This window comes from Procambarus clarkii, chromosome 7, assembly GCF_040958095.1.
Source record: "Procambarus clarkii isolate CNS0578487 chromosome 7, FALCON_Pclarkii_2.0, whole genome shotgun sequence".
Lineage (NCBI taxonomy): Eukaryota > Metazoa > Arthropoda > Malacostraca > Decapoda > Cambaridae > Procambarus > Procambarus clarkii.
Genome location: NC_091156.1, coordinates 36909886 through 36936395, shown reverse-complemented (window position 1 = coordinate 36936395; position 26510 = coordinate 36909886). Strand labels below are relative to the sequence as shown.

The window sequence follows — 26510 nt, the reverse complement described above, 5'->3', positions numbered from 1 at the left end:
AAACGAGAGAGTTTTGACCTTATCTTTTATCTTGAAAAGGCACGTACGACTCTACTGAGAGTGCCATATCTTACCCCAATTGCCTTCATTCGCCGACATTTCCTGCTCTTTCATTTGGCGTTTCTCCCTGCACTATATTTTGACGTTTTTAAACTAATAACTGTCACTAAATTGGGTTCCTTCAGCTGTCAAGAGCATGCCTTAACAGCAGTAAGAAATATCCGCGACATTTCGTAATTACTTTTACAATTTTAAAGAAAATGTTACATTTCTTTATTTTTTTTTTTTTGCACTTTTATATGTATAAATTATTTTTTTTTATGGAAAATAAATCCATAACTAATTTCATATAAATTCGGAAAAAACACAAAATTAGCTTCTATTACAGAAAATGTATAATTAATTAGTTACTATTACAGAAAATAAATAATTAATCAATTACAATTACAAAACATGCAGGATTCATTAGTTAGAGTTTCAGAAAAACATAATTTATTTCAGTTTACTGTTTGAGTAAAAGCCTAATTAGTTAAAAAAATCATAAAATGCTTAATTGATTGGTTAAAGTACAAAATATTAACAATTTCAACTTCAAATACAATAAAATTTATCTCAGTTACAAGACTGCAGCTTTGGCCACAATAATAATACTAGTCGCAGACTTTGGGGAATAATTTTTTGTATCTGATTTATTTATTTTTGTGGCTATTTTCGATAGGCCTGTTGTGTTACGTGAATTATTTCCGTTGGTCCATGAAGTGTGAGCTGGGGAGAGGGTAGGTAGAGAGCCTTCGGCTTTTTTCCTCTTGATTTCGTCTGTAGAGAGAGAGATTAGTAGATGATTTCGAAATATAACCTCTCTTCTTGGATCTATTTAGTTTTTCCTATGTAATGGTTTTCTCTTTATCCTCCTCATCTCTCTCCATTAATCTCAAATCGTTCGCTCTCTGTCTCTTTCCCTTCCGCGACTCTCTCTGTCTCTCTGTCTCTCTGTCTCTCTATCTCCTTCTCTCTCTATACATCTCTTTTGTCATCCTTACTTATTCCCTGCAATGCAATGTATTATTACGACCAGGAGTTAGGTCGAAATTCATTGTAAAAAGAATCGTGAATGAATCCTTGTTTATTTAAAGTCAGTAATTGTTATCTTGTTAAAACGTACATATACAGCTGATGTTAGCCTCGGAAGACATTCGTTGTGAGGTCAATACTATCTCCCTCCCAATTAACACGGAGTCTCTTCCATTTGATGTCATGATTGTCCTGTCTTCACATTCATCTTTTATAACTTTTCCTTTGCTGGCAAGAAACTTTAGCAGTGACTCATTACACTGCTCTTCAAGTGAGGCAGCACCCTTTTCTTTACCGCCTTCTTCATCCTTGTGTAGTCTTGTCTTATTTCTTGCAACATCTGCAAACACTGAATGGCAGGAGTCAATTTTTCTCTTGGAGATCATTCACATAAATCAGAAATGGAACTGAGCCCAAATACAATATGTATATTTTCTTCAAACATGACTGATTACTATCTTATGTAATTCTATCAATTGTATGAAACAGTTGTTGTTGCTGTTGTTCCTGGATCCAAATTATGATTCTGGCGTTGTTTCATTTTAATTGAATAGATGTCTTCCAGTTTTCTTGTAGCCTCGTCTTCAGTGACTGCTTGAATACCTTCTTAAGTGCCTACACGGAGATTCACGACTTTATTAGTATAGGCGGTGATGTCTTGAGTCCAACTCCAACAAGTCCATATTAATGTTGTCTCTGTTAATCTCAAAGAATTCCAGTTTTGCTTCGTTCGACATATTCCGTCTCAGTTCAGGGAACTTTCCTTTCTCTAATATGACGATTTCTTGGAGGTATCTGTGTGTATTCTCGCCAACTTTACCATTCTGCGCCCACATCCTTATTTTCATCACGTATTCCTTTGATATTTACTGTCATTGTGTGTGACTAGTGAGCAGTTTGAATCTTCACGTTATCTTCTTAACTATTCTCTAAATCTTACTCCTCAATCTAACGTAATTATTCCGGCCCTCTCATGTATGCTTCACCGGGTTAAATACTGACGAGTATGGATAGTAACTGGATGGGAACCTAAGCGGATGAAAATTGTTTTTCATTCATGGCGATTCATTTTGTATTTGTTGAGATGTTACGGCTGGTAAGTTACATGGACAAGAATGTGTGCGTGTTCATGGGTGGACCCAGATGCTTGGGGGGGGGGGGCCCTCACACTTTACTAGGTGATTAGTGACTGAACTGCGAGAGCCAAAGGGTTGATGAGGGTCATCCCGGCGACTCCTATCAAGTGTGAAATGTGGGTTTGCTTTTGACCGAACCACACACACAAGAAATTGAAGAGACGACGACGTTTCGGTCCGTCCTGGACCATTATGTAGTCGATTGTGATAATGACAATCGACTACATGATTATCTTGAGTTGATTTCGGGGCTTTAGTGTCCCCGCGGCCCGGTCCTTGACCAGGCCTCCACCCTCAGGAAGCAGCCCGTGACAGCTGACTAACACCCAGGTACCTATTTACTGCTAGGTAACAGGGGCATTCAGGGTGAAAGAAACTTTGCCCATTTCTTTCTGCCTCGTGCGGGAATCGAACCCGCGCCACAGAATTACGAGTCCTGCGCGCTATCCACCAGGCTACGAGGCCCCTCCTGGATCCAAAATATGATTCTGGCGTTGTTTCATTTTAATTGAATAGATGTCTTCCAGTTTTCTTGAAGCCTCGTCTTCAGTGACTGCTTGAATACCTTCTTAAGTGCCTACACGGAGATTCACGACTTTATGATGGTCGTCGTCACTTCAATTTGTAGTGTTTGGTTTGGTCGACCTTTTTCAGCCACGTTATTGTGACTCAACATCTGTATATATTATATTATATTATATATATATATATATATATATATATATATATATATATATATATATAAATATATATATATATATATATATATATATATATATATATATATATATATATATATATATATATATATATATATATATATATATGCGAACAAGCCTGAATGGTCCCCAGGACAATATGCAAGTTATATATATATATATATATATATATATATATATATATATATATATATATGTCGTACCTAGTAGCCAGAACGCACTTCTCAGCCTACTATTCAAGGCCCGATTTGCCTAATAAGCCAAGTTTTCCGGAATTATTATATTTTCTCAAATTTTTTTCTTATGAAATGATGAATCTACCCAATTCATTATGTATGAGGTCATTTATTTTTTATTGGAGTTAAAATTAACGTAGATATATGACCGAACCTAACCAACCCTACCTAACCTAACCTAACCTATCTTTATAGGTTAGGTTAGGTTAGGTAGCCAAAAAAGTTAGGTTAGGTTAGGTTAGGTAGGTTAGGTAGTCGAAAAACAATTAATTCATGAAAACTTGGCTTATTAGGCAAATCGGGCCTTGAATAGTAGGCTGATAAGTGCGTTCTGGCTACTAGGTACGACATATATATATATATATATATATATATATATATATATATATATATATATATATATATATATATATATATATATATATATATATATAGTCTAATAGGGGGTATAGGTGTTGTGTTAGTTGTCTCTTCAGAGGTTGCATGGCGTACGCTATGCAATATATATATATTGCATAACGTACGCCATGCAACCTCTGAAGAGACAACTAACACAACACCTATACCCCCTATTAGACTATTTTACAGGAACTTCTTTTCCACAGCCCATAAAGCGGAGGAAAGGGTCCTGAAAGAAATTGTCAGTAGAAACGTTATCCCTACAGACAAAAATCAGAAGATACAACTGACGATTTACTATAAAACCAGAAAACGGCCAGCCTCCTCATGAGAAACTCTCCAGACACAAAGCAGAACGCTTTAAAAGAGACCAACGTCGTCTATGCCTTCAAATGCCCTCTTGGGGACTGTAAGCCTAAAAAAAAAAAGTATATAGGCAAGACAACAACATCTTTATCCAGGCGTTTAACGATGCATAAGCAACAGGGCTCCATTAAGGAACATATAATCTCTTCCCACAAACAAACCATCACCAGAGAAATCTTAGCAAACAACACAGAAATCATCGATAGATACAGCGATAGCAGATGGCTTGACGTCTGCGAGGCACTACATATCAAGAAGTCAACACCAGCAATCAACAGCCAATTAATGCACAACTATATTCTACCCACTTCAAGACTCCGCTCCAATATAGAAGCATCAAGAAATATGGACCAATAGGCTTTCTACAATTACTTCCATTCAATACCCATTGTTTCGTGTTCTGTCTTGTGTTTGAATTTAATACCCATTCAATACCCATTGTTGAAAGTTTGTTTTCACCTCATCCACCTCACCCAAATGTAGATATAAACTCGAAAATGTGTAAGCTCTATTCAGTTTCAGTTGTGTGTTTGTAAACTAAAGTCTTTGAAAATGTAATAAGTTTTACGAAACACACTCAAGTGTCGTGTCAGACTAGAAATAAAAATGAATTTTGGAGAATTGATCTTTGAATTACCATCAACAGTGAAAAGAAATGTAAGAAAGATAGAGAAAATTCGTGTTAGAAATATTAATCTTACTTTTTCGGTCATATTTAATAATATATGTCTACAGGAAAGGCTGCTACCAAAATATACTAATATATATATATATATATATATATATATATATATATATATATATATATGTCGTACCTAGTAGCCAGAACACACTTCTCAGCCTACTATGCGAGGCCCGATTTGCCTAATAAGCCAAGTTTTCAAGAAATAATTGTTTTTCGACTACCTAACCTACCTAACCTAACCTAACCTAACTTTTTCGGCTACCTAACCGAATCCAGCCTATAGAGATAGGTTAGGTAAGGTTAGGTAGGGTTGGTTAGGTTCGGTCAAATATCTACGTTAATTTTAATTCCAATAACAAAAAATTGACCTCATACGTAATGAAATGGGTAGCTTTATCATTTCATAAGAAAAAAATTAGAGAAAATCTATTAATTCAGGAAAACTTGGCTTATTAAGCAAATCGGGCCTTGTATAGTAGGCTGAGAAGTGCGTTCTGGCTACTAGGTACGACATATATATATATATATATATATATATATATATATATATATATATATATATATATATATATATATATATATATATATATATATATATATATATGTCGTACCTAGTAGCCAGAACTCACTTCTCAGCCTACTATTCAAGGCCCGATTTGCCTAATAAGCCAAGTTTTCCTGAATTAATATATTTACTATAATTTTTTTCTTATGAAATGATAAAGCAACCCTTTTCTCTATGTATGAGGTCAACTTTTTTTATTGGAGTTAAAATTAACGTAGATATATGACCGAACCTAACCAACCCTACCTAACCTAACCTAACCTATATTTATAGGTAGGGTTAGGTTAGGTAGCCAAAAAAAGCTAGGTTAGGTTAGGTTAGGTAGGTTAGGTAGACGAAAAAACATTAATTCATGAAAACTTGGCTTATTAGGCAAATCGGGCCTTGAATAGTAGGCTGAGAAGTGCGTTCTGGCTATTAGGTACGACATATATATATATATATATATATATATATATATATATATATATATATATATATATATATATATATATATATATGTCGTACCTAATAGCCAGAACTCACTTCTATGCCTACTATTCAATGCCCAATTTGCCTAATAAGCCAAGTTTTCATGAATTAATTGTTTTTCGACTACCTAACCTACCTAACCTAACCTAACCTAACTTTTTCGGCTACCTAACCTAACCTAACCTTTAAAGATAGGTTAGGTTAGGTTAGGTAGGGTTGGTTAGGTTCGGTCATATATCTACGTTATTTTTAACTCCAATAAAAAAAATTGACCTCATACATAATGAAATGGGTTGCTTTATCATTTCATAAGAAAAAAATTTTAAAAAATATATTAACTCAGGAAAACTTGGCTTATTAGGCAAATCGGGCCTTGAATAGTAGGCCAAAAAGTGAGTTCTGGCTACTAGGTACGACATATATATATATATATATATATGTCGTACCTAGTAGCCAGAACGCACTTGTCAGCCTACCATGCAAGGCCAAATTTGCCTAATAAGCCAAGTTTTCCTGAATTAATATATTTTCTCTAATTTTTTTCTTATGAAAAGATAAAGCTACCCGTTTCATTATGTATGAGGTCAATTTTTTTTATTTTAGTTAAAATCAACGTAGATATATTACCGAACCTAACCAACCCTACCTAACCTAACCTAACCTATCTTTATAGGTTAGGTTAGGTTAGGTAGCCGAAAAAGTTAGGTTAGGTTAGGTTAGGTAGGTTAGGTCGTCGAAAAACAATTAATTCATGAAAACTTGGCGTATTAGGCAAATCGGGCCTTGCATAGTAGGCCAAAAAGTGCGTTCTGGCTACTAGGTACGACATATATATATATATATATATATATATATATATATATATATATATATATATATATATATATATATATATATATATATATATATATATATATATATATATATATGTCGTACCTAGTAGCCAGAACTCACTTCTCAGCCTACTATGCAAGGCCCAATTTGCCTAATAAGCCAAGTTTTCATGAATTAATTGTTTTTCGACAACCTAACCTACCTAACCTAACCTAACCTAACTTTTTCTGCTACCTAACCTAAACTAACCTATAAAGATAGGTTAGGTTAGGCTAGGTAGGGTTGGTTAGGTTTGGTCATATATCTACGTTAATTTAAACTAAAATAAACAAAAATTGACCTCATACATAATGAAATGGGTAGTTTTATCATTTCACAAGAAAAAAATTAGAGAAAATTTATTAATGCAGGAAAACTTGGCTTATTAGGCAAATCGGGCCTTGAATAGTAGGCTGAGAAGTGCGTTCTGGCTATTAGGTACGACATATATATATATATATATATATATATATATATATATATATATATATATATATATATATATATATATATATATATATATAGTTATATAAATATATATATATATATATATATATATATATATATATAGTTAGTATATAATATATACTAACTAAAATATATATATATATATATATATATATATATATATATATATATGTCGTACCTAGTAGCCAGAACTCACTTCTCAGCCTACTATTCAAGGCCCGATTTGCCTAATAAGCCAAGTTTTCCTGAATTAATATATTTACTATAGTTTTTTTCTTATGAAATGATAAAGCAACCCTTTTCTCTATGTATGAGGTCAATTTTTTTTTATAGGAGTTAAAATTAACGTAGATATATGACCGAACTTAACCAACCCTACCTAACCTAACCTAACCTATATTTATAGGTAAGGTTAGGTTAGGTAGCCAAAAAAAGCTAGGTTAGGTTAGGTTAGGTAGGTTAGGTAGACGAAAAAACATTATTTCATGAAAACTTGGCTTATTAGGCAAATCGGGCCTTGAATAGTAGGCTGAGAAGTGCGTTCTGGCTATTAGGTACGACATATATATATATATATATATATATATATATATATATATATATATATACATACATACATACATACATATATATATATATATATATATATATATATATATATATATATATATATATATATATATATATATATATACATACATACATATATATATATATATATATATGTCGTACCTAGTAGCCAGAACTCACTTTTTAGCCTACTATTCAAGGCCCGATTTGCCTAATAAGCCAAGTTTTCATGAATTAATTGTTTTTCGACTACCTAACCTACCTAACCTAACCTAACCTAACTTTTTCGGCTACCTAACCAAACCTAACCTATAAAGATAGGTTAGGTTAGGTTAGGTAGGGTTGGTTAGGTTCGGTCATATATCTACGTTAATTTTAACTCCAATAAGAAAAAATTGACCTCATACATAATGAAATGGGTAGCTTTATCATTTCATAAGAAAAAAATTAGAAAAAATATATTAATTCAGGAAAACTTGGCTTATTAGGCAAATCGGGCCTTGAATAGTAGGCCAAAAAGTGAGTTCTGGCTACTAGGTACGACATATATATATATATATATATATATATATATATATATATATATATATATATATATATATATATATATATATATATATATATATATATTTTAATTAAATTATATGGAAGGGAGTACCAACCACCTCTAGCTGTAAGAAGGGGGACCCATAGCCTCGGAGGAAACCACGCATAACGCATTAGAGGGAATATTTAGATCCCTTCCAATACAGTTTCTGTGTGCTTTTCTCCTACCACCCCCTTCCTTTTTTATTTTTTGTGCTTTATTATGCATTTGATGGTTACAAGATATACATGGGTTGATACAAAAATAATAATGCAAAAAGGTGCTTAAAGGTTATGGATCTCTTGAAAAACACAACAATGGGAAACATTGATGAATGTCACAGACGGGTTTGATCATTGTTGCTAGTCAAACACTTCTTCGAATTCCTCTGAAGTTGGACTAGTGCCCAAGACGCAACAGGCATTTCCCCTCTGAATCGCAACACTGAGGCGCTGGAACAAGAAACTTTTTGCTCTCTGGTCTTTTGTAGCGCTGATCAATTTGTCCCCCAATTCCTTCAGGAACTTCAATGCACATTTTCCCCACGAACCGAGGGTTTCCGAGCCGATCGGAACAAAGCTGTGGCAGTGTGCTAGACCTCTGTATTTAATAATTTTCTGCGATTCCCTGAAACAAGCAGCACCACCGCTTTCACGTGTGCTGTAGTGGAGGTAGGTACTGGCCAGTGTGGCAGCGCACGTGTAGTCCCATACCACTTGCTTACCATCCTTCCAAGGTAACAAGGTGACCCCATCAGGACGCTTCTGAGGGTCGTTAGGTCTGGATAAGTAAGGTTCTCTTTGTGCCGGGCAGCGGGCTGTGGCGAGGCTCCTCTTAATGATGTCGTTGACTTCTTCATGTCTTGCAATTTTACCCTGTGATTTACGACATACCAGACCATGACGACCATATTGGTCTGCCATCGCAGTTCCGCAGATGCACCTATGCTCGGTGAGGATGGGGGCGGCAAGGCGAAGGGCAACTCCAATGCGGAGAGCGTCATTACTGAGGCGAGTTCCCAGGGCTGCATTGGGCACAGCAAATAAAAAATCCCCGGCGTGGGGTGCTGTTACCGCTAGGAGGCGGGCTTTGTTTTCAGCATCAGCATTGTCAATCATTGCTGTGACAGTCTTTTCCATTATGGGGCTATCCCAGTGGGCCTGCTTGTGGTCTTTTGGGACTTGTGGTCGGGGTTGAGGGTGTGCAATGGTGTCCCATTGTCTGGCTGCTTCGATGAACGTTTGATCATGAGTTCCTGCTGCCTCTCTCATACGCTCTGGTAGGATCTGCCCTACCAATTCGTTGGCTGCTGTACATGAGGATAAGAATGCTGGAAGTGCTACCTCAGTTGCCTTTCGTATGCCTATCCCTCCAAATCTCACTGGTAGTGTTGCTTGGTCCCACTGACTGTCATCTAAATCTAGGATGAGCGCCTTCCTGAATATTGACCTGAGGAGCTCATCATATTGATGTTGAAGTGGGTTGCCAAAAGTTGGTGCACACCTTAAGAAGTATGTTAGCCTGGCCAAGGTAAGGCACTTTGTGAGAAGGTAGAGGGCATCGTGGGAGTCCAAGTCCCCAATTCTCTCTTCCATCCTCTTTAGGTCTCTAAACTTTTCGTCAAGGACTGCAGCAATGGCATTGTGGCCCAGAGGTGCTCCGAGTAGTGTGCTGTCGGTAGGTTTAACGACTGAGGCTTCTGGTAAAACTGATTTCACTGCTCTAATGATTACTTCACTGGATGCAATAATTTCGCACTTGGAGGGGTTAAGAACGAGACCCATGGACTCCCCCCATGTCTTCACCAGCTGTAGGTCTTCTAGCAGGGAATCCTGTGTGCCTGCCAGAGTGCCATCATCCAGGAACGAGATGTTGAGCTCACTGGACAGTCTGGTTGTAATTTCTCGAACCGCTATGCAAAAGAGGAACGGTGCAAGTGGGTCACCCTGTTGAATTCCCTCTGCTGAGGTGACTTCATGTTTGCCAAACAGGAGGGTTGAGTCTTTGTTGTAGCCTGCTGACACAAACGGGAGAATGCTTGGGCAATGTTCCTGGACTGCAGTGAGGATTACTTCCCTTTTGACCGAGTTGAAAACGTTTTTAAAATCTAATTTTACTACTGCCTGGTCTTCAGTAAGAGAGCTAATGTAGGCTCGTGCAGCATGAGCCGCTGCTTCACAGCCTTGGGGGACTCCAAACCCCAGCTGGTTGGGTTGCAGCATGGTGGCTGCTTCCATTCGGATACTTCTGACAGCAGCCCTTGCAACTAGGCGGCGAAGGGTATTACCAACGGCAATGAGTCTGATCCCTCCCCCCTTTTTTTTCAGGGCACATAGGGATGCACCAAAGAAGAATGGTTTGATTTCATCAGGGATTAACCCGGCGAGGCAGTTGTTGACAAACGTTGTGATTTCTGTCGGGAGCGCTTCTGCAGCTGGGCCAAGAACAGGGTTCACCATTTCCTTCACATGTTGAGGCCTTACCCCTGTGTAGCCCCCTGAGGAGCCCGGGGGAATGAAACGATAGCTTTATAAACCTCTGACTCCCGGAGGACGAGAGGTTCCTGGTTTGCGGCGAGCCTGACCTGTGGGAAAGGTCCACCTTCGGCCCTGAGGGGGTGTTTTTCTCTCAGTGCTTGGGCTGTGGTTTCATCCCTGGGCAAAATTTTGTCCTCACTTGTGATCAACCTGAGTGCCCCGACTGTATTGCCCTCTTCAATTTTCTTGCTGACTTGGGTACCTAATTTTCTGTTGTCGCTGATTGTCGTACTTGGTCTGCCTCGGCGGTGTTTGGTGTGTTTGGGGAGGCAGACTAGGTTGTCAGCCCTAGGAAAATCCCTAATTACTTTATTGACGGATGAGGCCAGTGTCTTACCTCCTCTGTCTGGTACACCTAAGCATGCATTGCCAAAAAGTAACAGATTGTGCCAGGCTTTGATGGTATCAGGTGCATCAAGGTTATTTGACCCTCTGTTGACTTTTACGATGAGGTCCGTGTATTTCCCGGCAGCAAATGGGCGAGAGGCCTTTGGGATGTGGGTGAGTGTCCTGGTTGACGTTGCTTTAATTGCCTCTAGCAGGTCGTCTGTTGCAATGTAATCTGTTGCGATTTGTACTGGTGCAACAGGCTCCTGAGTGCTGCCTCCTCCCACGGGAGGCCTCCCTGACCCAGGACAGTCACCATGCTGGCGTATGACTCTGGAGACCGAGTTGATGCTGATGTTGCTCCCACAAACACTGCATGTGCCTCTCCTTTGATTGGCTTCGGGAGGGGTGAGCTGGCTGGTAGCGGCTTCTTCTGCCATCCCTTTAGGTAAAGTGAATGTCACCTTGCACTGGAGTATTTGTCTCTCTCTCCTGGCTGGGGGGGACGAGGTTGTCCCCTATACTATGCGTCATGTCTGGGCAGATGTCTGGGGTGGGTGGGCTCGTGGAGGTGGTGGGTGGGGGTTGGGAGGCTGCGCGCTGGCCCGGTCTGGGAGGGGGGCCGGGGAGGGGAAGGCGCGACCACCTGATCGTGGGAGGTGAGGGCGGGGGAGCGGAAGACACTGCACCTCACGGAGGGGATGGAGACACTCCCCACCAGAGGGATATATATATATATATATATATATATATATATATATATATATATATATATATATATATATATATATATATATATATATATATATTTTAATTAGTATATTAGTATATATATATATATATATATATATATATATATATATATATATATATATATATATATATATATATATATATATATTTTAATTAGTATATTAGTATATATATATATATATATATATATATATATATATATATATATATATATATATATATATATATATATATATATATATATATATATATATATATATATTAGTATATTTTGGTAGCAGTCTTTCCTGTAGACATATATTATTAAATATGACCGAAAAAGTAAGATTAATAATTCTAACACAAATTTTCTCTATCTTTCCTACGTTACTTTTCACTGTTGATGGTAATTCAAAGATCAATTCTCCAAAATTCATTTTTATTTTTAGTATGACGGGAGCCGGTCGGCCGAGCGGACAGCACGCTGGACTTGTGATCCTGTGGTCCTGGGTTCGATCCCAGGCGCTGGGGAGAAACAATGGGCAGAGTTTCTTTCACCCTATGCCCCTGTTACCTAGCAGTAAAATAGGTACCTGGGTGTTAGTCAGCTGTCACGGGCTGCTTCCTGGGGGTGGAGGCCTGGTCGAGGACCGGGTCACGGGGACACTAAAGACTCGAAATCATCTCAAGATAACCTCAAGATAACATTTGAGCGCGTTTCGTAAAACTTATTACATTTTCAGAGACTTTAGTTTACAGAACTAAAGTCCTAGTAGTACTAGTAGCCAGAACATTTTTACACAGGAACCTGATGTCAGACATCTGCAGGAGCTGAAGGAGGCATTTGAGCGGAGTTCCGTGCTGCGTTTCACTTATGAGATGGAGAAGGATGAGAAGCTGCACTTTCTAGATATAACAGTCATGGAAAGGAGCGGAGGTTTCCACACTGCAGTCTACACTAAGGAAACAAACATAGGAATGTGCCTGAATACCAACAGTGACTGCCCAGACAGTTACAAGAGGAGTGTTGTTAACTCTTATGTCGACCGTGCTCTCAGCCACAGCTCAGGATGGAAGCAAGTCGACGAGGAACTCTGTAGGGTAAGGCAGGTCCTAGTCAACAATGGCTTCTCCAATGGTTTCGTTGAAGACACCATAAGAAGAAAAGTGAAACGCCATGCAACCTCTGAAGAGACAACAAACACAACACCTATACCCCCTATTAGACTATTTTACAGGAACTTCTTTTCCACAGCTCATAAAACGGAGTAAAAGGTCCTGAAAGATATTGTTAATAGAAACGTTATCCCAACAGACAAAAATCAGAAGATACAACTGACGATTTACTATAAAACCAAAAAAACGGCCAGCCTACTCATGAGAAATTCTCCAGACACAAAGCAGAACGCTTTAAAAGAGACCAACGTTGTCTATGCCTTCAAATGCCCTCTTCGGGACTGTAAGCCTCAAAAAACTCAGTATATAGGCAAGACAACAACATCTCTTTCCAGGCGATTAACGATGCATAAGCAAAAGGGCTCCATTAAGGAACATATAATCTCTTCCCACAACCAAACCATCACCAGAGAAATCTTAGCAAACACCACAGAAATTATAGATAGATACAGCGATAGCAGGCGGCTTGACATCTGCGAGGCACTACACATCAAGAAGTCAACACCAGCAATCAACAGCCAATTAATGCACAACTATATTCTACCCACTTCAAGACTCCGCTCCAATATAGAAGCATCAAGAAATATTGACCAATTGGCCTTCTGCAATTACTTCCATTCTTACCTTCAATACCCATTATTTGGTGTTCTGTCTTGTGTTGAAAGTTTGTTTTCACCTCATCCAAAACTGTTGTAAAATATCACCTCACCCAAATGCAGGTATAAAAAATCGAAGATGTTTAAGCTCTATTCAGTTATAGTTCAGTTGTGTGTGTGTAAACTAAAGTCTTTGAAAATGTAATAATTTTTACGAAACGTGCTCAAGTGTCGAGTCAGACTAGAAATAAAAATGAATTTTGGAGAATTGATGTTTCAATTACCATCAACAGTCAAAAGAAACATAAGAAAGATCGAGAAAATTCGTGTTAGAATTATTAATCTTACTTTTTCGGTCATATTTAATAATATATATATATATATATATATATATATATATATATATATATATATATATATATATATATATATATATATATATATATATATATATATATATATATATATATATATATATATATATATATATGGGCGGCAGCTCATGCAGCTCGAGCCTTCATCGCCAACATCACAGACGAAAAGGCCCTTATCAAGCTAGATTTCAAAAATGCCTTCAATTTGGTGCGGAGGGATGCTGTACTCCGTGCGGTTCATAGTCATTTCCCTTCCCTCTACCCTTTTGTACATTCATGCTACAGTATGGATCTTAAGCTACTTTTTGGCGAACATGAAATTGGCTCGCGAGAAGGCGTCCAACAGGGTGACCCCCTTGCTCCTCTCCTTTTCTGCTTAGTCATCAAACAAGTCACAGAGGTCCTGTCCAGTGAGTTTAACATCTGGTTCTTGGATGATGGTACCCTAGCTGGTTCCCAAGACTCCCTCCTGGAGGACATCAGAAAAATCTAGGAGCAAGGTGCAGTTTTAGGCCTCACCCTGAACCCTTCTAAATGTGAAATAATATGTTCCAACCAGGGCATCGTAGAGAGAATAGAGGGTCTTCTGCCAAATATCCATAAAACTAAACCTGAAGACAGCACACTCCTAGGAGCTCCCTGGGGTTGAAAGCCATCGATGAGGTCCTTGATAAGAAAATCGCCGACCTTAAGAGGATGGATGGGAGGATTGAGGATATTGATGCTCATGATGCACTCTACCTCATCACCGGATGTCTGTCCCTCCCCAGGTTAACCTACTTTCTGAGGTGTTCACCATCTTACAGTAGCCAAAAACTAAGTGAGTATGACCGGTTACTGAAATCAATGCTACAAAAAGCCCTTAACCTCTCTCTCGATGACCTACAGTGGAAACAAGCCTCTCTTCCCGTAAGACTTGGGGGCCTCGGAGTTCGAACAGCAAGCAAATCGCTGTTCCAGCCTTCCTGTCCTCCTTATCAGCATCCGATGACCTTGTGAAGGAAATTCTACCTGCCCACTTACATCAGCTGGCAGGTGTACATGATCCCAATTTTACACGCTGTGCCACAGAGTGGGCCTCTCGTGCAGGCCAATCACCTCAACCACCATCCCCAAAAGCCCACAAGCAATCCAGCTGGGATGGTCCCATTGTAGACCAAGTTGCTGCAGAGTGCCTGGGTGCTGCAACAACACAACACGACATTGCTCGCCTCACAGCAGTAGCAGCACCACATGCAGGGGATTTCCTGTTAGCAACCCCAATGTCGGCAACTGGCACGCGTCTCACACCAAACGCCCTCCGAATTGCTGTGGCCCTCCGCCTTGCTGCCCCAATCCACACCAGATATAGGTGTATTTGCGGCGAGGTGGTGGCTGACAGGTACGGCCACCATGGCCTACTCTGCCAAAGCACAGGGGGATGGCACTCGAGGCACAGTGAAGTTAACGACATCATCAAGAGGAGCCCCACCACAGCTGGATGCCCAGCTGAAAGAGAGCCCCGTTACCTAACGCCCCGTAACTCTGATGCTCTTATTGGTCGCCCGGATGGTATCACAGTGAACCCCTGGAAGAATGGCAAGCAGTTGGTATGGGACTACACGTGCGTATCAACCCTGGCTAACACCTACATTAACCTCAGTGTTGCACAACCAGGTGGCGCTGCCACCCACAGGGAAGCAGCCAAATCCCGTAAGTATAGAGAACTGGATCACCACTACAATTTTGTCCCCATTGCTTCTGAGACACTCGGCGCCTGGGGTAAAAGTGCTACCAGTTTTTTGAAGGAACTGGGTTCTAGGCTCATTGAAACAACAAGGGACCCGAGAGCTGCAAGCTTTCTTTTCCAGCGCCTCAGTGTGGCGATACAGAGGGGAAATGCGCACTGCATCCAGGGTTCCTGCCCGCCATCTGAGGAGCTGGAGGAACTCGACAACCTATGACAACCATCTTTGTAACCCATATGTAACTCCTTTTTTGTAACAAAGTTCAAATAAAGTAAATATATATGTGTACATACAAAAGAATGGGGGTGGTAGGAGAAGATAATATTAGTGTTCAGTGAGAAACCACAAGGTCTCCTCTGAATACTTTTTATTTTCTTCTCCGAGGCTATGGGTCCCCACATTGGCACCAGAGGTGGTACCCTCACAAACTTTTATATATATATATATATATATATATATATATATATATATATATATATATATATATATATATATATATATATATATATATATATATGTGTGTGTGTGTGTGTATATCACGAAAATAAACACGTGATTAAGAATGTGACAATGTCAGACCACGGAGGAAAAATGAAACAGGAAATTTCCTTAAGTACTTTCGTATATTAAATACATCTTCAGAAGGTCATTTTACAGATCGAGTGATGGGTATAAATAGGCAGGAGAGAGTGGTGAAGTAAGGTGAGGTACAATACTTGGACAACGCAGACGGCCCATTGGCCCATCAGATGTACCCAATTGGCCCATCCGATGTAGCCCAATGGTCCATCTGATACATCAGACATACAAGCATAATACATAGGTAATTATAACATAAAGAGGTAAATATATACAATAAATTAGTGAGACAAATGTTTTTCAATGATTCTACTTAAATCGCCCTTTAGCTGATCTATTAGAAATGGATCTAAGTTATATAGACCACTGCTAATATTCAAATTACTTTCTTTGGTGATCTGTATCAAAGCAGATTCAATTATGTTTCTGTTATAGGTGCTTTTACAATTTGTTATTGAAGAAGCACTCTCCCAATCAATTTGGTGAGCTTTTTCTGACAAATGCACAAACAAAGCATTAGACAATTGGCCATGTCTTAAAGAGTATTTATGTTGCGATATTCTACATTTTAAATCTTTAGATGTTTGCCCGACATAGAACTTATTACATTCCTTACAAGGTATTTTATAAATGACGCAATTATCACTACGAGGGCTGTTCCTAACTAATAGCTTACCAACAGTGTTTTCGTAGCTAAACATTACATCTATATTAAAAAGTTTCAAGGCCTTGACATATTCTCAAACCCAGAGAAATATAGTAAACATAACACATTCTTTGGGCGAATCCTTTCACTGCATACATTATTATAATATGTACGACGAGCTTTGTTACGACAAACTTCCAAAAAATTCAGTGGGTAACAAAGCTTAAGACAAATCGAATCAATATTCTTAAATTCTTCGTCTAAGAATTCTGGACTCACAACTCGAAGAGCTCTTAGATACATTGAAGAAAAAATTGACTTTTTTACATTGTATTTATGCCCTGAAAAATAATGAACATAAGATAAATTGTTCGTAGGTTTTCTGTAAACACTAAACTTTAATGAAGAGTTTTCCCTATGAATAAGCACATCTAAGAATGGCAAACATTTATCAATTTCAGTCTCCATAGTAAATTTTATGGAGGTGACTTGGTCATTAAGTTTGGCTACAAATTCGTCTGTGTTTACATCTGAAGGCCAAATACACAAGATATCATCAACATATCTAAACCAAGGAATGATTCCAGGAGTTATTTTTGAAACAAATTTCTTTTCAAAGTACCATGTACAGGTTTGAGAGCAATGGCGATAAAGGATTCCCCATTGCCATTCCAAAAGTCTGTAAATAATACTCATTATTAAAGGTAAATTTACATTCTTTAATGCACAACTTAACAAGACTGACAATAATATCAGCAGAAAGAGGTAAGTCATGGCTCATTAGTTCACGAGCAAGATAATCGAGAATATCATCGACCGGTACCTTTGTGAACAAGGAACAAACGTCAAAACTGATTAACTTTACATCAGGAGTGACAGGAACACTATTCAATTTGTTAACTAAATCAAGAGAATTTGTCAAATGAGAAGAGGAGATAGTTCCTAACAAAGGGGACAAGATTTTGGTAAGCCATTTGGAGAGTTTGCAAGAAATGGATCCCACAGAACTGATGATAGGTCTCATGGGATTGTTAGGCTTATGCGTCTTGACAAGACCATATAGATATGGTAATGAAGGTGATGAAGTAGTAAATTGATTAAGAAGATCTTTATGTTTACTTAACAACTTCCTCAAGCTACTATTGAAGAACTTGATGATGTCCTCAAGAGGATTTTTCCTAAGCTTAGTGTACGTTGAAGAATCTAGGAGGAGATCATTCATTTTCGAAATTTATTCCTCCTAGTTTAAAATAACAATAGTGCTGGATTTATCAGCCTTTGTTATATGAATGGAAGGATCGGCTCTTAACTCCTGTAAGCTTCGTCTGAATCTTTCGGGAAAATTGTTTGTTTGGGGCGTCAACATTGAACCATAAACAATACCTTTAACCAGGTTTAGGTTTTGTGAAGACAGAGAGTTATGTTTTTCAAGCTGTAACAATGAACTAGCAATTTTAACTGCAGAAGGTTGATTTCAAATGGCAAAAGACATACCATAACCCAAAGCAGTAACCACATTTTCACATATCGTTTTGGACGACAGATTCAACACGTTGTTTGGATTAGATTTCTTGTTCCAATCACTATTTTCTGTTCTGTTTTGTTTCGTTTTGGGAACGTTCTGTTTTCAAAAGCCTGGATACAGCAAAAAGAAACTTTCATCACGCAATACCTTTGGACTGGAAAAATCTTCTGATGGATGAAATATGTAGTGACTTACGCGGAAAAATTAATCAGTTACAGAAAATTCTTAAGCGCAAGTTAGAAAGTTTGATTAAAAATAGTGATTGGAACAAGAAATCTAATCCAAACAACGTGTTGAATCTGTCGTCCAAAACGATATGTGAAAATGTGGTTACTGCTTTGGGTTATGGTATGTCTTTTGCCATTTCAAATCAACCTTCTGCAGTTAAAATTGCTAGTTCATTGTTACAGCTTGAAAAACATAACTCTCTGTCTTCACAAAACCTAAACCTGGTTAAAGGTATTGTTTATGGTTCAATGTTGACGCCCCAAACAAACAATTTTCCTGAAAGGTTCAGAAGAAGCTTACAGGAGTTAAGAGCCGACCCTTCCATTCATATAACAAAGGCTGATAAATCCAGCACTATTGTTATTTTAAACAAGGAGGAATATATTTCGAAAATGAATGATCTCCTCCTAGATTCTTCAACGTACACTAAGCTTAGGAAAAATCCTCTTGAGGACATCATCAAGTTCTTCAATAGTAGCTTGAGGAAGTTGTTAAGTAAACATAAAGATCTTCTTAATCAATTTACTACTTCATCACCTTCATTACCATATCTATATGGTCTTGTCAAGACGCATAAGCCTAACAATCCCATAAGACCTATCATCAGTTCTGTGGGATCCATTTCTTACAAACTCTCCAAATGGCTTACCAAAATCTTGTCCCCTTTGTTAGGAACTATCTCCTCTTCTCATTTGACAAATTCTCTTGATTTAGTTAACAAATTGAATAGTGTTCCTGTCACTCCTGATGTAAAGTTAATCAGTTTTGACGTTTGTTCCTTGTTCACAAAGGTACCGGTCGATGATATTCTCGATTATCTTGCTCGTGAACTAATGAGCCATGACTTACCTCTTTCTGCTGATATTATTGTCAGTCTTGTTAAGTTGTGCATTAAAGAATGTAAATTTACCTTTAATAATGAGTATTATTTACAGACTTTTGGAATGGCAATGGGGAATCCTTTATCGCCATTGCTCTCAAACCTGTACATGGAATTCTTTGAAAAGAAATTTGTTTCAAAAATAACTCCTGGAATCATTCCTTGGTTTAGATATGTTGATGATATCTTGTGTATTTGGCCTTCAGATGTAAACACAGACGAATTTGTAGCCAAACTTAATGACCAAGTCACCTCCATAAAATTTACTATGGAGACTGAAATTGATAAATGTTTGCCATTCTTAGATGTGCTTATTCATAGGGAAAACTCTTCATTAAAGTTTAGTGTTTACAGAAAACCTACGAACAATTTATCTTATGTTCATTATTTTTCAGGGCATAAATACAATGTAAAAAAGTCAATTTTTTCTTCAATGTATCTAAGAGCTCTTCGAGTTGTGAGTCCAGAATTCTTAGACGAAGAATTTAAGAATATTGATTCGTTTGGTCTTAAGCTTTGTTACCCACTGAATTTTTTGGAAGTTTGTCGTAACAAAGCTCGTCGTACATATTATAATAATGTATGCAGTGAAAGGATTCGCCCAAAGAATGTGTTATGTTTACCATATTTCTCTGGGTTTGAGAATATCGTCAAGGCCTTGAAACTTTTTAATATAGATGTAATGTTTAGCTACGAAAACACTGTTGGTAAGCTATTAGTTAGGAACAGCCCTCGTAGTGATAATTGCGTCATTTATAAAATACCTTGTAAGGAATGTAATAAGTTCTATGTCGGGCAAACATCTAAAGATTAAAATGTAGAATATCGCAACATAAATACTCTGTAAGACATGGCCAATTGTCTAATGCTTTGTTTGTGCATTTGTCAGAAAATGCTCACCAAATTGATTGGGAGAGTGCTTCTTCAATAACAAATTGTAAAAGCACCTATAACAGAAACATAATTGAATCTGCTTTGATACAGATCACCAAAGAAAGTAATTTGAATATTAGCAGTGGTCTATATAACTTAGATCCATTTCTAATAGATCAGCTAAAGGGCGATTTAAGTAAAATCATTGAAAAACATTTGTCTCACTAATTTATTGTATATATTTACCTCTTTATGTTATAATTACCTATGTATTATGCTTGTATGTCTGATGTATCAGATGGACCATTGGGCTACATCGGATGGGCCAATTGGGTACATCTGATGGGCCGTCTGCGTTGTCCAAGTATTGTACCTCACCTTACTTCACCACTCTCTCCTGCCTATTTATACCCATCACTCGATCTGTAAAATGACCTTCTGAAGATGTATTTAATATACGAAAGTACTTAAGGAAATTTCCTGTTTCATTTTTCCTCCGTGGTCTGACATTGTCATATATATATATATATATATATATATATATATATATATATATATATATATATATATATATATATATATATATATATATATATATATATATATATATATATATATATATATATATTTATATAAATATATATATATATATATATATATATATATATATATATATATATATATATATATATATATATATATATATTGTGACGATAATCTCCTTCAAGAGATTGAGCCTGCTCTTCCCTCCAAAAATACGTCGTGACAAATATATAAAACTACTATGAAAGAAATGTCCAACAACGACAACAACATCTCCAAGGTTTGCCAGAGAGCAAAACGTATGCAGCCAGGAACACGTGCCTCACCTCAAACCGCCAAACTACCTGTCTTGTTGCCGGCTCCTCGCTGATTGGCCGCCGGTCTGGCTGCAACTGCACTCCACCCACTATACTACTTGATGTCTGGGGCCGCCACGACTTCAGTCCTCAGAATATTCAGTGCTTTCGTACGGTTAACACTTCTTCCTAGTAGACTGAGCTTTGGCTTATGTGTACTAAGAGAGGTGATAGCTTAAAGCCAATATTTCTGCACCTCTCATTTTATTGTAGATTGCACAGCTTGTTATTGCTCACTTGTCTTAACGTAACTTTTCATTTTGTCATTTAAATTATTCTTATTATTTTGATTGATTGATTTTATTATACGAAGTTGTATGTCCATTTTATTCATGTTTTGTTTATTTAACGTAAATAAAATTTCATTGTTAAAATTTACTTGTGTTTTGTGTGTCTTCTCCTTACCTTACCACAGACGAAGTTCCAGATTTTCTATTTTTTTTTTTAATTCTATGTGACGAGGCCATACCCCTAGCTTTGAACAGCCGAACACCAACGCGTTACCGTCACATATTATATGGGGGCCTGTCCTAGGAGCTTCACTCAGGTACTGGTGCCAAGTGGTAATTAATGGTAAGCGTATTTAACTTTGTTAACGTAGCTTTTACTATTTTTCATATTCAATTTCATTTTTTATATTGTGCGGTGTATTGTGCATTACGAGAGTAACATATGGTGAAGGTGAGACAACTTTGGATTACGTGGTGACTGTAGGCCTCAGTCATACTCTTAATTGGTCATCTCTCCCTCCGTGTTATTACTCATGTTTACCATCTTTGTCCCTTGGATATTTCTCATTTTTGACAGATCATATTGGTACCCTGGTACTGTGGTCTGCCCCGGGGCAAGAGCACCCAATCTTCTGCAATCTGACTGTAGGAGGACAAAGAGGGCCATAGTTCCTCTAGCTCGAACTTTAGTTGCTGAATTGGGACCTCAGCAGCAGTTCTCGTCACCAGTTGACACCTCGCACCCCTACACGTCAGTCAGAGATGATGATACATACAACGGTAGGGAATTAGCTTACTTTTTCAGAGCACAAAAGTTCGCTAATTCTGTAAGTATCATATTAAATTCAGTAGGAAAAACTTGCTTTATGTCCTATGGAGACTCGGCAAGGTATGCCTACATCCTTGGACTACCAATTTTACTTTTGAGGCAATTAACTGTTTCATTTGTTTTCGAAACTCTGTTTCATTTGTTAGTAGGATTTTCTTGCCCTTATCCTCTTACATGAGTACCGGGTACAAGATTTCCTGCGCCCTTGATTTAAATTAATCATTTTACACCTTGTACTTAACTTTAATTGTTAAAGATCCCACAGGATAGGTATCAGTTGCCACGTTGTCCTGTTTCTGACATTCACTATAACTGAATATTCGTGTATATTTATTTGCTAATTTCACCATGTTTCGTCTCCAAGCTTTCCGTGCAAATCCAGCAGGTGAAACTGGGACTTTAAGTCGTGCCAAGAGGACTGAATTACAAACTCTTGCACATGAGTATCAACTAGAAGTTCCCTACCAAGCCAACAAAAATGACCTACACAACCTGTTGCTGGATTACTATTTAGAGCAAGGTAAGATAGACTCTGAAACTCATTAAACTTACTATATTGCAGATAAAACTGATTTGGCGACGATGAAACTCAAACTAGAGCTGGCCAAGATTGAACGTGAGCAGCAAAGGGAAGCCCGCGAACAGCAAAGGGAAGCAGCTGCCATACGAAGAGAAGAACAAGAACGCGAGGTCGCTTTGAGGAGAGAAGAACACGAATGTGAGGTCGCATTACTCCGTGAACGTGAACGAGTACAGCTTGAAACCAAACAACGCGAGTTGGAGATGCAACGTGAACATGACAAGCAACAAGCGACTCTGGCTCTAGAGTGTCGTCAACGAGAATACACGTTGGAAACTTCACACCTCGCTCAACGCCAGCAAGCTACTGCCAATCTTCCCGTCAGTTTTAATATATCACATGCAAGTAAGTTAATGCCATCCTTTGTAGAAGCAGAAGTTGATGTGTTCTTTACCACCTTTGAAACCCTTGCTAATCAACTCAGTTGGCCTGTCGACCAATGGGCCACACTTCTCAGAGTCCATCTTACAGGTAGAGCTGCAGTCACACTCAGTACTTTGGCGTCTGAGAATGACTACCACACTCTGAAACAAGCAGTGTTGGACGCCTACCTCCTCTCTACTGAAAGTTATAGAAGGAAATTCCGTGACCACCTGAAGGCAAGTACCACTACCTTCCTTGAGTTTGCTAACACAAAACGGAGATATTTCATGAAATGGCTGGAAGCAGCACATGTCTCTACTTTTACAGAACTCGTCAACCTGATGCTTGTTGAAGAATTCTTGAGACGTGTGCCGCCTCCTGTCCGTCTCTACTTAGCAGATAAAGAAGAAACCGACTACCTGAAGTGTGCTAAGTCGGCTGACACTTACAGCCTCATCCACCGGCTGACACCCGAACCATCCTCCAGTAAGAAGTCGTGGTACAGTTACGAGAAAGTGAGCCCCGATCAAGCTGGTTCGCAACTGTACTGCAAGTATTGTAGACTCTATGGACATACCATAGACAACTGTGGTAAGTCTCAATACAAGGGAACCACTGACCCACAGAAACCCAAACCAACTCCTCCTAAGTCCGGTAAGCCTGTGATGAATGTTGGTGTTAATGTTAAGGATCTTTCTCTTTTCAGTAACCACCTGTATACTGGAACTGTCTCTGCCAACGGTTCAAATCCGGAGGGACGTTTCAAATTGAAGATCTTGAGGGACACAGCGGCTCTTCAATCGATCATCTTGAAGTCGGCTGTGCCCAACATCGTCTACACCGGAGAAACTGTCTTCATCACTGACCTCACTGCTACCACTCCATACCCTCTCGCCAGAGTCCACCTGGATTGTCCCTACGTGAACGGAGAAGTCCAAGTCGCCGTCAGGGAAAAGCCTTTTCCCATGCCTGGAGTGCAACTTCTCCTAGGCAACGACTTGGCAGAAGACCTGCAACCAACCAACCTGATCGTCATGGACAAACCCCAGGTGTGTAACTCTGTGCCAAGTAACCCTATTCTAGAGTATGTTCCAGCAGAGGTTCAAGAGAGTGATGAAGTTTCTCCTCCGGTTCTCGTGACCACCCGTGCACAAGCCGCACGTCCACAGCCAGCTGACTCTACTGCTACCGCTGTCCCTCAAGACCCTCAGAAACTACCCCCGCATCTGACCAAGTTGGAGTTCCGTAAGTTGCAGAGGGAAGATCTTACTTTAACACCATTGTTTTTCCAGGCTGAGACTCAACCCGACAGTATTCCTGGGTTCTTCCTAGAGAACGACTTGCTCTACCGCAGATATAGACCCAGTAAACTGAAGGAGGAGGACGATTGGGCCAACATCGAACAACTTGTGATTCCTACCAGCCTGCGGCCCACTATTCTACACCTGGCCCACGGAGCACTCTCCCACTACGGCTTCAACAAGACTTACCATGGAATTCGTCAAGACTACTACTGGCCAGGTATGGTAAATAGCGTCAAACAGTACGTAAAACAGTGTCATACATGTCAGATGGCAGGCAAACCGAACATCTCCATTCCCAGAGCGCCACTGATTCCCATACAGGTGCCTGCGGAACCTTTCCACAGACTCATAATAGACTGTGTTGGTCCTTTACCTCGGACCAGTTCAGGTAACGCCTACATCCTAACCATCCTGTGTCCTACCACCAGATTTCCCATAGCAGTTCCAGTGAAGAACATCACGGCTGCTACGGTTGTAAAACATCTATTGAAGATCTTCACTTAATACGGATTTCCCAGGGAGATTCAGAGCGACTGTGGTACCAACTTCACCAGTGATCTCTTCAAAAGGACACTGGAGGAGTTCAACATCAAACAGGTATTGTCCAGCCCCTATCATCCTGCTTCACAGGGTTCTCTTGAACGTAGTCATCAGACTATCAAAGCACTCTTGAAAAAGTTTTGTAGTGAAACCTCTAAGGATTGGGATAAGCAAATCGACCTTATAATGTGTATTTACAGAAGTCTCCCCAATGAGTCCCTAGGAGTATCTCCTTATGAGATGCTCTACGGCCGTAAGTGCTGTACTCCCCTTAAGGCTTTCAAAGACTCTCTCAGAGATGCCACCTTCAGTGAGTATCAGAATGTGCCCCAGTTTCTTCAAAACCTTCAACACATTCTAGAGAGAGTCCACCGTATTGCCCATGATAATCTATTGAAAGCCCAGGAGAGGATGAAGACTCATTACGACCAGACCAGCAAAGTACGAAAATTTAAGCCACGAGACTTCATTCTAGCATACTTCCCTATCCCAGGTTCACCTTTACAAAACAGGTTTTCAGGACCCTACCGCGTCAAAGAGTGCAGAAATAACAACAACTACGTCATAGAGACTCCAGATAGGCGGCGGAAGACCCAGCTGTGCCACGTCAACCTCCTGAAGCAATATAATGGTACTCCTCCCACTGTCCTGATTAACTATTCCACCTTCACAGAACCCTACATCCACAGTGAGACCTTCCCAGCTTCTCCTCCCGAAAGCACTGACAAGGAGTCAACGCTTTCTAATTCCGAAATCCTTAATGATCTTCCCAAATACTTTCAGGATAATCATAGTGCACCTCTTGTCAAGATCTTCAGAGAACATCAGGAGTTGTTTCGAGATGACCCCCAAGAGTGTTATGTTACCCAGCACGACATCCAACTGCTCCCCGACACCCGGCCGATTCGTCAACCCTTCTACCGAATCAGCCCGAGCAAGAAGGAAGTCATGCGTGCTGAGGTGCAGTACCTCTTGGATCATGGACTGGCTACACCTTGTGAGTCCCCCTGGGCCTCACCTTGTATCTTGGTGCCCAAACCCCAAGGTAAGGTGCGGTTATGTACTGACTATCGTAAACTGAACAATGTAACTGTCAAGGATGCTTACCCCTTGCCAAGGATAGATGACATCCTTGATGCCATTGGTAGTGCCCAGTACTTGTCCCAAGTGGACTTGCTTAAGGGGTACTATCAAGTGTGTCTAACGGAGCGCGCTAAAGAGATATCTGCCTTCATCACTCCTTTTGGACTTTTCAGATATGAACGCCTTCCTTTCGGACTATGTAATGCCCCGGCCACCTTTCAGAGAGCTGTCAACCGTGTCATTCAGGGCTTGGATAACACATACGCCTACCTGGACGATATCGTCGTAGCCTCCAACACCTGGAGTGAACATCTGCTCCAGCTGCGACGTCTGTTCT

The 26510-nt window shown here is 39.2% G+C and overlaps 1 protein-coding gene across 1 annotated transcript in view; it reads left to right on the top strand.

Moving 5' to 3' along the window:
* The window catches only part of LOC123761431 (synaptogenesis protein syg-2), a 125133-nt gene extending 123374 nt beyond the window's left edge, over nt 1–1759 (top strand). Inside the window, exon 10 of the mRNA XM_069315482.1 lies at nt 1626–1759. Coding sequence (XP_069171583.1) covers nt 1626–1759 — 134 coding nt within the window. The remainder of the gene's footprint in view (nt 1–1625) is intronic.
* The last annotated feature ends 24751 nt before the right edge of the window (nt 1760–26510 follow it).